Genomic DNA, 14,435 nt, shown 5'->3' on the forward strand with positions numbered 1-14,435 from the left:
GAACTAGGGAGTTCTAGGTGTGGAGTGTGAGCGGGGAACAGTCCCAGGTTAAGGGCTCGGCCATTTCAGCCTGAGACGGGGTGAAATTTCTTCACTGAAGAGGGTCGGTGAATCTTTGGAATTCCGTACCCCGGTGCATGCTCCGTTGACGAGTATATCCGGGACTGTGGCAGCGATAGGTTATCGGGCACTGAGGGGTCATGGAGTCGAGGTGCAAGATCAGCCGTGATCTTATTGGATGGGGGAGCAGGCTCAGGGGAGGGGGTCGGGAGGATTGGGGGCGGGGGGTGCGGGGGGAGCAGGCTCGGGGGAGGGGGTGGGGAGGATTGGCAGGGGCGGAGCAGGTTCGGGGGAGGGGGTGTGGTGGGGGAGCCGAACTCTCACTCCCTGTTTCCAACGTACCCCAAATCCTGCCGGAGATCAGGGCCAGCCTCCCGGGCAACGCCATAAGCTGCCTGCGACGCCTCCCCCAGTCGCACAGCCCACTCAAACCAGGCAGACGCCCGTCGAGCGGAGGGAGGAGGTGACAGGGGGTCTCGGTTCTCAGGGGGTGGGAGTTGTGGAGATCTCCGCCCAGCGGTGCAGGCGGCAGTGACGAGTGACCCCATTGCCCGAGTGTGTCTCTCTCTCTCTCTCTCTCGTTCGCAGACTTGTGTGACCACGCTCTCCACGCGCGTCACGACGAGCTCTGAAGGCTGCGGGGCTCCCTGGTTCCGGTCCCGGCCCCAGCGGGAGAAGGCGCGAGCGATTCCACGACCCCCCCACCAACACACCACCCCCACCCCGCGATGGACCGGGCAGCGGAGGGAGACTGGACCGGGGGCAGGCAGTCCAATTGAAGCCCATCATCTCTACATCAGTGACCGCGCTTCCAGGAGAACTGTGCACTCTCGGTAAGGGGGTCCGTGTTAGAATCCCACTGAGATTCTGCTCGCTGCAGTCCGGGGCTCAAACAGAGAAGGACATTTCCCCGCTTCGAGACTTAACTCACGGAAACAGGAGACCTCGACTCCACTCAGGAAAAATCGCTTCAGAAAATATATTTTTGGTGCTAATTCTCCGCGCCTTCACCTCCCCCTCTCTCTCTCCCTCTCCCTCTCTCTCTCTCTCGGGAATCCTGCTGGTCTTACTGGTCTGTCTCATCACCAAATAAATTTGTTTGAAGGACCAATAAGCCTTGGATGTGAGTGTCATCTGTCCGGTGCCTCTCAGCACAACTGGGGCATCCCAGGTCCCACGGTCACTGAAGGAGGTTTTGAAATGTAGTCGCTGTTGTAATGAAGGAAATGCAGCAGCCACAACCCGCACACAAAACACACAGCAATGTGACATTCCTCCAGGGATAGATATTGGACATTGGGGTGATTTTCCCACCACCGCCACCACTCAAGATAGTGGCCGTGGGATCTTTTATGATCCACTTGAGGGGGCCAATGGTGCCCATGGCAATGTCGTGCTCCCTCAGCGCTGACCCTCCGACAACGCGGCGCTCCCTCAGCGCTGACCCTCCGACAGCGCGGCGCTCCCTCAGCGCTGACCCTCCGACAGCGCGGCGCTCCCTCGGCACTGACCCTCCGATAGTGCGGCGCTCCCTCAGCGCTGACCCTCCGACAGCGCGGCACTCCCTCAGCGCTGACCCTCCGACAGTGCGGCGCTCCCTCAGCGCTGATCCTCCGACAGTGCGGCGCTCCCTCAGCGCTGACCCTCCGACGATGCGGCGCTCCCTCAGCACTGATCCTCCAACAGTGCGGCGCTCCCTCAGCGCCGACCCTCCGATAGTGCGGCGCTCCCTCAGCGCTGACCCTCCGATAGTGCGGCAGTCCCTCAGCGCCGACCCTCCAACAGTGCGGCGCTCCCTCGGCACTGACCCTCCGATAGTGCGGCGCTCCCTCAGCGCTGACCCTCCGACAGCGCGGCACTCCCTCAGCGCTGACCCTCCGACAGTGCGGCGCTCCCTCAGCGCTGACCCTCCCGACAGTGCGGCGCTCCCTCAGCACTGACCCTCCGACAGTGCGGTGCTCCCTCAGCACTGCCCCTCCGACAGCGCGGTGCTCCCTCAGTACTGACCCTCCGACAGTGCGGCGCTCCCTCAGCGCTGACCCTCCGACAGTGCGGCGCTCCCTCAGCGCTGACCCTCCGACAGTGCGGCGCTCCCTCAGCGCTGACCCTCCGACAGTGCGGCTCTCCCTCAGCGCTGACCCTCCGACAGTGCGGCACTGTCTGTATTGCGGTGACGTATCGGTCTCGGTTTTGCCACGTTTCTGGCGCGGGTCTCGAACCCACAATCTCCTGATTCAGGGGCAAGCGTGCTAACCGCTGAGCCATGGCTGAGTTTGTGGCGTGACTTCAGCACGGAGAGAGAACTCGGTGAGAATGATAATGTGATGTGTTGTCGATCGCGTGAACCATTCTCTGATGCTGATGCTGTGTTCCCCACCGCGTGAAAATCTATTTCACCCGCACCACCAGATTCCTGGACTCTCACACAGGTTCCGGAAGCTGTGCCGCTGTGTTCAGCCAGGGGTGAGTGTAGCTGAAATCTCGCAGGAAGCAGTTTAAATGCAGTCCCATTTCTAAAGTCAGATATTCTGGCCTCATTAAAAATTCAGCGAGACAGGAACTGAACATCAACGGCGAAATAGCGAAAGGCGACAGAAGAGAAACGTTTTTTCTAAACACAGCGAGTTGTTGTGATCTGGAAGGCGCTGCCTGAAAGGGCGGTGGAAGCAGATTCAATAGGAACTTTCAAAAGGGGGGGTAATTGGATAAATATAGCCCTGGTGAAAAATTTGGAGGGACATTGGGGTGGGTGAAAGAGCAGGGGGGAGGAGAGTGGGGAATGAATGGGATAGACCTTTAAAAGAGCCAGCACAGGCACGATGGGCCAAATGGCCTCCATCCCAACAGTGAGCACAGCCACAAGAGGGGCTGGCGAACTCAAAGCAAGAGCTCCACCACAGTCCGGAGGATGCAATTACAGCGTGACATGTTTACATTACAGGTTTTGACAAAGTCGTTTATAATAGCTTTTTTTTTTAAAAAGGGGATAAAAAGGTAGGTCAAACAGATGTTGGTAGGCAGGATGTTTTGTTTAATATTAGACATTAAGAACATGAATATAAAACGTACAGTGTGCTTAAACAATACATGCCTCGGTCCCACCTCGCTCCCTGACACAGCTGCAGGTCAGAGTGAGCCAGTTGTTGTTCAGGACTCCCATGCTGTTACTGTAATACTTGCTTCACAGGCCTGACAGAGAGATTTCTTACTTAAGTCAGTTTGCACACATTAGATGCCTCGCCAAAGTGGACTCCCTCTACACCGTCCCCATCAAACACTCCCAGGACAGGTACAGCACGGGGTTAGATACAGAGTAAAGCTCCCTCTACACCGTCCCCATCAAATACTCCCAGGACAGGTACAGCACGGGGTTAGATACAGAGTAAAGCTCCCTCTACACTGTCCCCATCAAACACTCCCAGGACAGGTACAGCACGGGGTTAGATACAGAGTAAAGCTCCCTCTACACCATCCCCATCAAACACTCCCAGGACAGGTACAGCACGGGGTTAGATACAGAGTAAAGCTCACTCTACACTGTCCCCATCAAACACTCCCAGGACAGGTACAGCACGGGGTTAGATACAGAGTAAAGCTCCCTCTACACTGTCCCCATCAAACACTCCCCAGGACAGGTACAGCACGGGGTTAGATACAGAGTAAAGCTCCCGCTACACTGTCCCCCATCAAACACTCCCAGGACAGGTACAGCACGGGGTTAGATACAGAGTAAAGCTCCCTCTACACCGTCCCCATCAAACACTCCCAGGACAGGTACAGCACGGGGTTAGATACAGAGTAAATCTCCCTCTACACCGTCCCCATCAAACACTCCCAGAGTGAGCAAGGACCCAAAGGGTAACAAACGGACTGGTCTTTCCTTAAAACCATGATTATGTGATTTGAGAATAGGGGAAGAGAATGCAGAGCAATGATAATTTTATATAAATAACTGTGGGCGCAGGACGAGAGCCAACAGTGTGAAACACAAAGAGCATCAGCAGGGATTCACCCTAACCCTTCTAGATAGACCAAATTAAACAGGGAATCGGAAAGGAGTTGGGGGTCAGGTTCCGCCACCCTAGAGGCGAGGTTATGGGATGGGCACGTGTCTCCCTCTGCCCAGCTGGTGTTCCTTCACCTCCACCAGTCTGTCAGCGCGAGACCCTGGGCTCGGCGGGGCTGCCACTGAAGGGAGAGGTTAAGGCAGAGGACGGGGTGTGGAGGGGAGGGATGGGGTGGGGTTGGGAGGGAAGGAAGAACGGCTGGAGGGGGACACTCTGCTCGCTGCTAGGTTTCTGTGTGTGCGCGCGCGCTTGCTCAGGCCTCGCTCTCTCCAGCTGTGGCGTTCTGTATCTCCTCCTCTAGGATCGGCACAATCAGGTTATCCTTCGACATCAGGTTGTACTTGATGACAAACTTGGTGAAACGATGGCAGAGGAAGGTTTCGTTCTGTGAAAGAACGGCGCAGCATTAGCTCAGCGGCCCTATGTTCACCCCACCCTGCACCCTGCACCCTGCACCCCCCCTCCCCCTCCACCCCACCTTTGGGCTATAGCTCCAGAAGAAACCCTACACTCCCACGCCCCCATTCCTGACGGTGCACAAGGCACCCAATCCTTCAAGGACAATTCCAGAGAGAATCAGCAGAGGTGACGTGGAGCAGGACAAGTTGCTGGAAGAGGGAGGAGAAAATGGCTCCCAGCTGCAGCTCACCGCAGCCGACGGCACCGCTCGGAGCTCAATGGAGCCGGCAGGAGAGCCGGGGTCAAGCGGACGAGTTATCCCATCCTCCACATGCACTCACACATACACACACATACACACCAGACACGCTGACCCCCCCCATACCGCCAACAGTCCCCTCGCTTGTTTATAAATTTCACTGGCTAGCAAGTCGGGAACAACGAGGCGGAGGAACCGAAGAGGGGTCGGCCATGGACCTTGGACTCACCTCGTAGTCGTCGAAGATCTGCCGATGGTGGAAGTACGCGTGTGAGAAGATCCGGTAGATCCTGCGGCAGACAGAGCCCAGCTTGGCCACGGACGATTCCTTAATGCTCACCCTATCCGGGGTGATGAGAGAATCGTAAACAGAGGGCACACAAAGCCACAGGAGAGGAGAGTGGACAGGGAGTATTACACACAAACACAGCTGTTAGGCAGTACAGGACTTGAATACTACTGAAAGGAGAGACATGCTAGTGAAGCTGGTCATCCTCCACTCATCAGGACAAACACAAGGCGGCCAAATTTCAGACTATCACAACAATTTATACTGCAGGAGAAAAGGAGACGGATTGGCTGGCAGGTCAACCCTGATTGGCCAAGGCGTTGCCATGGAGAAAGCCACAGGGAGCAACAGGCTCCCCACGCTCCCGGGTAATTCGATAGAGGCGCGTATTTCTTTGGTTTACAGAGCGTGGATCCTCGCTCGAGTGCATGTCGCTTCTAGCGAATTTAAATGAGACTCATCACGAGCACAACTGATGGCTGTATCTTAAATTGGTGCACTCAGAATTGTTCAAAAAGTGCTGTCCAATTGCAATGCCCAGTCACAGCCAATACACTGCTACTTCTAATCTCAGCGATCATGCTTCACATAGCCAGATATCTCCAGGGTTTCTCTTTAATGCTATCATGGGGTGTGGGGGGGGTCGCTGGGCTGGGTCCAGCATTTATTGCCCATCCCTAATTGCCCCTTGAGAAGGTGGGGGGTGAGCCGCCTTCTTGAACCGCTGCAGCCCCCGTGTGGTGTACCCACGGCGCTGTTAGGGAGGGAGTTCCAGGATTTTGGACAGTGAAGGAACGGCCAATATATTCCCAAGTCGGGATGGTGAGTGGCTCGGGAGGGGAACTTGCAGGTGGTGGTGTTCCCCATGTGTCTGCTGCCCTTGTCCTTCTAGATGGTAGAGGTCGTGGGTTTGGGCGGCGCTGTCGAAGGAGCCTTGGCGGGGCACAAGTTTCAGACCCTCACCACCGCGCTACTGCCCCTCCAGGTGCAAGCGAGGGCTCAGTTTCTCCCTCACAGGGGGTATAACCTCGCCCACAAACCGAAGCTACCCCAACAGGGTCACACAGCCTCCTTTGCCACCTTACCTGCTGGGGAAGTATTTGTTGCTGTTGAGCAGACAGGCAGCGCCGTCTAGCGTGTGTCTGGTGTAGTCGATGGCAGGACACTGAGAATGGGGAACAGAGAGAGAGAGAGAGAGAGAGCACAATCAGGCACGCTCGGGACAAGTTCACAACTAGGCTGCGCACAGGCAGATCCCACAAACATCGAGAAGACGGACAACTGGTTAACCTGGATGTCACTTCAGGTGGCACTGGAACGCGGACGCGCAGCACACCGGGGAGGACACCTCACCGTCCGGACCGGGATCCTCAACATCCACCTCAATCGGGGAGACGGGGACCTCGGTTCACTAGACTGCTTCCCGGGATGAGGGGGGGTTGTCCCACGGCGGGGGGAGAGATCGAGCGGAACGGGCCGATGTTCTCTGGGGTTTGGAAGAACGAGAGGCGATTTCAGCGAAACGAGAGGGTTCGCTGAGAGGGCCGATGCTGAGAGGCTGTTTCTACCCCTCCCACCCTCCCCCATATACCAGCCAGAGAGTCTAGAACTGGGGGTGGAGAGGGGGGGAGGGGGGGTCAGAGTCTCTGGTTAAGGGCTCAGCCATTTCAGACTGAGACGGGGAGAAATGTCTTCACTCGGAGGGTTGGTGAATCTTTGGAATTCTCCACCCCGGTGGATGCCCTGTTGACGAGTATATCCGGTTCTGTGAGAGCGATAGGTTTTCGGAGCACTAAGGGAATCGAGGGATAGGGCGGAGAAAGTGGAGTCGAGGTAGGAGGTCAGCCGTGATCTTACTGGGGAGGGAGCGGGCTGGAAAGGGCTGAATGGACTATTCCTGTTTCTATGTTCCATTGGTAGAAGTCAGGGAGGAGAAGACAGGTGTTAACTTCAGAGAAGAACAGGCCTCGCTGATTGGCCTCAGGGTCAGAGCGAATATCCTCACCTCTTTCGGGGTTTTGTGCGCTGCACACAGAAATATCCACTGCTCAGTAGCTGTCATCTGGGTACATGTGTCGGAGTGACACTCGCCCTGCGGAGACCGGAGATTAGTAGGTAAGACAATGCCTGCCTCTTATAATGCAGCCCTAATTACCCAGGGTTAAATATATTTTTTAAATCACACAGTCTCTTTCTCTAAACAACAGACCTAGTTCCTCTCCCTGGGCTTACACAGAATTGTCCAGCACAAAAACAGGCCACTCGGCCCATCTCCTTCGTGCCAGTGTTTCTGCTCCACACGAGCCACCTCCTTACTTCATCTCCCCCATCACCATATCCTTCTATTTCTTTCTCCCTCGTGTGTTTATCCAGCTTCCCCCCCACTTCAATACATCGACGCTATTCGTCTCGACCACTCCCTGTGGGAGCGAGTCCCACGTTCTCCCTGCTCCCCGTGGGAGCGAGTCCCACATTCACCCCAACTCCCCGTGGGAGCGAGTCCCATGTTCTCCCTGCTCCCCGTGGGAGCGAGTCCCACATTGTCCCCAACTCCCCGTGGGAGCGAGTCCCACATTCTCCCCCACTCCCCGTGGGAGCGAATCCCACATTTTCCCCACTCCCCGTGGGAGCAAGTCCCACGTTCTCCCCGCTCCCCGTGGGAGTGAGTCCCACATTCTCCCCGCTCCCTGTGGGAGTGAGTCCCATATTCTCCCCGCTCCCCGTGGGAGTGAGTCCCACATTCTCCCCGCTCCCCGTGGGAGTGAGTCCCAGATTTTCCCCGCTCCCCGTGGGAGCGAGTCCCAGATTTTCCCCACTCTCTGGGTAAAGAAGTTTCTCCTGAATTCCCCCGATTGTATTTTTTAGTGGCTGCCTTATATTGATTTCCCCTGAGTTCCAGTCTCTCTCCCCACCACCCCTCGCAAGTGGAAACATCATCTCTATGCCCACCCTATCGAAAACCCTTCGTAATTTTAAAGATCTCTATCAGCTCACCCCCTCAGCCTTCTCTTATCCAGAGAAAACCCACACACACAGACACAGACAGACACACACACACAGACAGACACACACAGACACACACACAGACACACACACAGACACACACACAGACACACACACAGACACACACACACACATGGTCACACACACACAGTCACACACACACAGACAGACAGAATTAAAAAGCACTCATCCTCTATTGAAGAGTTCAACTCCTCGAGATGTGCATTTGCAAAGAGGAGGTTTACTCACCTGTAGTTTGACAGCCAAGTCGTTGAGCTCAAGACAGAACTGCCTGAAATAAAATTCAGAAAACTGGGAGTTATCAGCTTAACGGCAATTGCCCAGGGCAGGGCAGAATGTGAAGTATCAGTTACCCATTAAAGCTGTGCCCTCCAGTGGGTCAGGCGAATTTCACAGGCCCAGAAGGGTTAGATGATGTATCAGCACACCCATGATGCAGATGGTAAAATCCCACCAGCTCCCCACTGTACTCTAATGGCTCCTGTAACCTCCCCCAGCCCCTACAACCCTCCCTATCTCTGTAACCTCCTCCAGCCCCTACAACCATCCCTATCTCTGTAACATCGTCCAGCCCCTACAGCCCTCCCTATCTCTGTAACCCCCTCCAGCCCCTACTACCCTCCCTATCTCTGTAACCTCCCCCAGCCCCTACACCCTCCCTATCTCTGTAACCTCCTCCAGCCCCTACAACCCTCCCTATCTCTGTAACCTCCTCCAGCCCCTACAACCCTCCCTATCTCTGTAATCTCCTCCAGCCCCATAACCCTCCCTATCTCTGTAAGCTCCTCCAGCCCCTACAACCCTCCCTATCTCTGTAACCCCCTCCAGCCCCTACAACCCTCCCTATCTCTGTAACCCCCTCCAGCACTTACAGACTCTGTGGCTTGTTCCCCCCAGTGATAATGCAGCGCTCTCTCTCTCTCTCCCTCTCAGCCAGAGGTGCCCAGAGGAGTAACACACGTCCTACCTGAGGTGTTCATATTTCCACACCCCCTCATCCTGACCTTCCGGAGGCTCCAGAATCTTCTCAATGTCTGAGGCATCGTCTCGAATACTTTGCTGGATGTACTGTCGAGGAATGGAAGGAGGAGGGGGAAGAGTTAGATGTAAGATAGGGGGTGATTTCAGGTCTGGCGCAGTCACAGTAATCAACCAGGAGGAGGTGTGAAAGGAAAAGGTCTCCTCACTCCGTTCCCACACCAATAAAACAGGGAGTAGGCTGAATTCCTCAAGGAAGCAGCCCTATATCTCAGTGAGAGTTCAACTGCACCACTCCTGACAATAAAAGCAGTCAGTTCCCACTCCTGCCAAGACACACAGACCAAGTTCAAATCCTTCCTGCTCTCCCTGCTCACGGACAAGAAAAATTATTACACTGAATTTCACAGCAGGCCCATCTGCTGCATACTCCACACGAGCCTCCTCCTCCCCACCCCCACCCCCGACTTCATCTCCTCCCCCGTCAACATATCCTTCTATTCCTTTCTCCCTCGTGTGTTTATCCAGCTTCCCCGCCCTTCAATACATCGACGCTATTCGCCTCGACCACTCCCTAGTCCCGCCCGCTCCCCACACGTGGAATCTTCTCCACATCCACCCTCTCAGCCTTCTCTTTGCCAAAGAAAAGAATAAAAGAGTCCAAGCCTGTTCAGCCTTTCTATTGGCAGGAGATTGGAACTGTGCACAGTGCTCCGAGTGTGGTCTAACCCAGGGATACGGAGACCAGAACTGTGCACAGTGCTCCGAGTGCGGTCTAACCCAGGGATAAGGAGACCGGAACTGTGTACAGTGCTCCGAGTGTGGTCTAACCGAGGGATACGGAGACCGGAACTGTGCACAGTGCTCCAAGTGTCGTCTAACTCAGGGATTCGGAGACCGGAACTGTGTACAGTGCTCCGAGTGTGGTCTAACCCAGGGATACAGAGACCGGAACTGTGCACAGTGCTCCCAGTGTGGTCTAACCCAGGGATACGGAGACCGGAACTGTGCACAGTGCTCCGAGTGTGGTCTAACCCAGGGATACAGTGACCGGAACTGTGCACAGTGCTCCAAGTGTGGTCTAACCCAGGGATACGGAGACCGGAACTGTGCACAGTGCTCCGAGTGTGGTCTATCCCAGTGATACGGAGACCGGAACTGTGCACAGTGCTCCAAGTGTGGTCTAACCCAGGGATACGGAGACCGGAACTGTGCACAGTGCTCCGAGTGTGGTCTATCCCAGTGATACGGAGACCGGAACTGTGCACAGTGCTCCAAGTGTGGTCTAACCCAGGGATACGGAGACCGGAACTGTGCACAGTGCTCCGAGTGTGGTCTATCCCAGTGATACGGAGACCGGAACTGTGCACAGTGCTCCCAGTGTGGTCTAACCCAGGGATACGGAGACCGGAACTGTGCACAGTGCTCCGAGTGCGGTCTAACCCAGGGATACAGAGACCGGAACTGTGCACAGTGCTCCGAGTGTGGTCTATCCCAGTGATACGGAGACCGGAACTGTGCACAGTGCTCCAAGCGTGGTCTATCCCAGTGATACGGAGACCGGAACTGTGCACAGTGCTCCAAGCGTGGTCTATCCCAGTGATACGGAGTCCGGAACTGTGCACAGTGCTCCAAGTGTGGTCTATTGCGAAAGGCCCTTCAGAATGTAATTCTGAAGCCCATTACCCATTAGTGTTATCGAGCAGCCGGTTCTCACGGAGAATGCAGCGATGTTTTGTTTTCACTCTGCCTCTCCAGGTGTCTGCAGGGCTCTCAGTGGGTATGACTAGCAGGATATCACTGGGTGCCTATCCCAAAGGACTGCAATTGGGAAGTGACCCCCTGACAGCAAATGCTGGCACAGACGGTGGAGGACACCAGTTTACTGCCCCAAACACACGGGCTCGTTCACCCCACACCAGACGGTGCATTTAATCCATCCAGACTCCGACATCAGCCCCCTGGCCAGAGGGAGATCAGGTGACCGCTATTACAGGGTAGGGGAGGGCTCCTCACCTGCTGGACAGCCAGGGTACTGTCCATCTCGTCCAGGGATTCATCAGGCCAGCTGTAAAAGTCCTAGACGACAGAGGGGAATCAGAAAGGAAATCACGTCAGACAGAAACAAGATGAATCGTTTCCACAGGAACCCATGAAATAGCAAACATCAGGTACAGCCTTGGGGCTGGGAACTGGGGGGGGATGGTGAAATGGGGGATATCGGTGGAACATTGCGCACATTAAAAAGCTTTACTCTGTATCTAACCCCGTGCTGTACCTGTCCTGGGAGTGTTTGATGGGGACAGTGTAGAGGAAGCTTTACTCTGTATCTAACCCCGTGCTGTACCTGCCCTGGGAGTGTTTGATGGGGACAGTGTAGAGTGAGCTTTACTCTGTATCTAACCCCGTGCTGTACCTGCCCTGGGAGTGTTTGATGGGGACAGTGTAGAGGGAGCTTTACTAAGTATCTAACCCCATGCTGTACCTGTCCTGGGAGTGTTTGATGGGGACGGTGTAGAGGGAGCTTTACTCTGTATCTAACCCCGTGCTGTACCTGTCCTGGGAGTGTTTGATAGGGACGGTGTAGAGGGAGCTTTACTCTGTATCTAACCCCGTGCTGTACCTGCCCTGGGAGTGTTTGATGGGGACAGTGTAGAGGGAGCTTTACTCTGTATCTAACCCCGTGCTGTACCTGCACTGGGAGTGTTTGATGGGGACAGTGTAGAGGGAGCTTTACTCTGTATCTAACCCCGTGCTGTACCTGTCCTGGGAGTGTTTGATAGGGACGGTGTAGAGGGAGCTTTACTCTGTATCTAACCCCGTGCTGTACCTGCCCTGGGAGTGTTTGATGGGGACAGTGTAGAGGGAGCTTTACTCTGTATCTAACCCCGTGCTGTACCTGCACTGGGAGTGTTTGATGGGGACAGTGTAGAGGGAGCTTTACTCTGTATCTAACCCCATGCTGTACCTGCACTGGGAGTGTTTGATGGGGACAGTGTAGAGAGAGCTTTACTCTGTATCTAACCCCGTGCTGTACCTGTCCTGGGAGTGTTTGATAGGGACGGTGTAGAGGGAGCTTTACTCTGTATCTAACCCCGTGCTGTACCTGCCCTGGGAGTGTTTGATGGGGACAGTGTAGAGGGAGCTTTACTCTGTATCTAACCCCGTGCTGTACCTGTCCTGGGGAGTGTTTGATGGGGACAGTGTAGAGTGAGCTTTACTCTGTATCTAACCCCGTGCTGTACCTGCACTGGGAGTGTTTGATGGGGACAGTGTAGAGGGAGCTTTACTCTGTATCTAACCCCGTGCTGTACCTGTCCTGGGAGTGTTTGATGGGGACGGTGTAGAGGGAGCTTTACTCTGTATCTAACCGCGTGCTGTACCTGTCCTGGGAGTGTTTGATGGGGACGGTGTAGAGGGAGCTTTACTCTGTATCTAACCCCGTGCTGTACCTGTCCTGGGAGTGTTTGATGGGGACAGTGTAGAGGGAGCTTTACTCTGTATCTAACCCCGTGCTGTACCTGTCCTGGGAGTGTTTGATGGGGACGGTGTAGAGGGAGCTTTACTCTGTATCTAACCCCGTGCTGTACCTGTCCTGGGAGTGTTTGATGGGGACGGTGTAGAGGGAGCTTTACTCTGTATCTAACCCCGTGCTGTACCTGTCCTGGGAGTGTTTGATGGGGACAGTGTAGAGAGAGCTTTACTCTGTATCTAACCCCGTGCTGTACCTGTCCTGGGAGTGTTTGATAGGGACGGTGTAGAGGGAGCTTTACTCTGTATCTAACCCCGTGCTGTACCTGCCCTGGGAGTGTTTGATGGGGACAGTGTAGAGTGAGCTTTACTCTGTATCTAACCCCGTGCTGTACCTGCACTGGGAGTGTTTGATGGGGACAGTGTAGAGGGAGCTTTACTCTGTATCTAACCGCGTGCTGTACCTGCCCTGGGAGTGTTTGATGGGGACTGTGTAGAGGGAGCTTTACTCTGTATCTAACCCCGTGCTGTACCTGCCCTGGGAGTGTTTGATGGGGACAGTGTAGAGGGAGCTTTACTCTGTATCTAACCCCGTGCTGTACCTGTCCTGGGAGTGTTTGATGGGGACAGTGTAGAGGGAGCTTTACTCTGTATCTAACCCTAACCCAGGGGGTGCCTCAGGCACTGCCTCTCCTCACCCAGGTCCCAGGCCTGAGGCCTGCTTGTCCCTGTACCCTCAGCAGCCACTCCGTCCAATCAGGCTGTGTCGCTGACTGATTGACAGCTGCCGGCTCCAATCAGCGGGCAGGGCTCACTGACTGGCAGCGGCGGCGGTGCCCAATCAGTGGGTGGGCGGTAAGACTTGCCGGCCGAACTGTCCCAACACGGGCATCAGCCCTGGACTGGCAGCCGTCTTAACCAATCAGAGCGCTCTCTTTGCTGACTGACAGCTTCTCTATCCAATCCCGCGGCTCTCCAGATCACCGGCCCCTTTCCTGACCAATCACTTTCCGCTACTGACAACGGCTCTGCCCATTGGCGGGAGCCGGCTTCCTGAGTGACAGCCGTACCAACCAGTGAACGCGCGCACGGTCTTGATTGACTGCGGCTCCAACCATTCACCGTGCACGTCTCCTTGACTGGCAGCGGCTCTACGTGTTGACGTAGCCACCAGCTCTTGACGGACAGTTGTCCTGACCAATCGGCGAGGCCGCAGACGGGACATCCGGTGGGGGCGCGGCCAATCAGCTGATGGCGGGGGTGGGGGAGCCCATTCGGTCGCCTCCGCCGAGGGTGTGCGGGAGAAAGTTTCTCTGGCACCGGCGGGGGAATGGTGGCAAGAAACCGGCCGGTTCACCCCGTTCTGGCTGGGCCGACGGCCTCCACTGTGGGTGTGGCGCCTCCTACCTGGGCTTTGGTTCCCGGTCGGTTCCTTCGGAGGAGGACGGTGGCCGCCATCGTCGCCAGGGCTGAGCCCGCGGTACCCGGATGTAATTAAAGGCGCCGTCCCGCCCTCCTGGCCGGGGCTTGGCATTTAACATCCGCCGACAGAAAATTAAAAAGATGCCTTAAAGTCCTACAGTTCTACAGCACAGAAACAGGCCCTTCGGCCCATCCTGGCCATCAAGCGCCTAACTATTCTAATCCTTGGCCCGTAGCCTTGTATACTATGGCGTTTCAAGTGTTCCATCTGAAACAGATATTCATCTCAGCACAGAAGCAGGCCCTTCGGCCCATCGTATCCGTGCTGACCACCCAGCACCTATCTATTCTTGTCCCATTTCCATCACTGGCCCGTAGCCCTGTATGCTACGGCGTTTCAAGTGCTCATCTAAATACTTCTTAAATGTTGTGAGGGTACCTGCCTCTACCACCCCCTCAGGCAGTG

The 14,435-nt window shown here is 55.5% G+C and overlaps 1 protein-coding gene across 1 annotated transcript; it reads right to left on the reverse strand.

The window, feature by feature from the left end:
- Positions 1-3,074: 3,074 nt before the first annotated feature.
- Positions 3,075-14,029, reverse strand: mob4 (MOB family member 4, phocein). The gene is made up of 8 exons (XM_078537689.1): positions 13,955-14,029; positions 11,093-11,155; positions 9,066-9,166; positions 8,327-8,369; positions 7,080-7,166; positions 6,160-6,239; positions 5,015-5,126; positions 3,075-4,512 (listed from the first exon to the last, which is right to left on the reverse strand). Exons 1-8 carry the CDS (start codon positions 14,003-14,005, stop codon positions 4,381-4,383), a joined length of 669 nt encoding a protein of 222 aa, XP_078393815.1. The 5' UTR covers positions 14,006-14,029; the 3' UTR covers positions 3,075-4,380.
- Positions 14,030-14,435: the final 406 nt, after the last annotated feature.

Source organism: Cetorhinus maximus, unplaced genomic scaffold (assembly GCF_964194155.1).
Source record: "Cetorhinus maximus unplaced genomic scaffold, sCetMax3.hap1.1 HAP1_SCAFFOLD_2826, whole genome shotgun sequence".
In the NCBI taxonomy this organism is placed as follows: Eukaryota; Metazoa; Chordata; class Chondrichthyes; order Lamniformes; family Cetorhinidae; genus Cetorhinus; species Cetorhinus maximus.

Bases quoted from the DNA above. Each gene is read 5' to 3' on its own strand.
- mob4 (XM_078537689.1), bottom strand. From the start codon at position 14,005: ATGGCGGCCACCGTCCTCCTCCGAAGGAACCGACCGGGAACCAAAGCC. The intron at 8,370-9,065 runs GTAGGACGTGTG...ATTTTATTTCAG, and splicing joins TGGAAATATGAACACCTCAG to GCAGTTCTGTCTTGAGCTCA. The intron at 5,127-6,159 runs GTAAGGTGGCAA...CACCCCGGATAG, and splicing joins AACAAATACTTCCCCAGCAG to GGTGAGCATTAAGGAATCGT.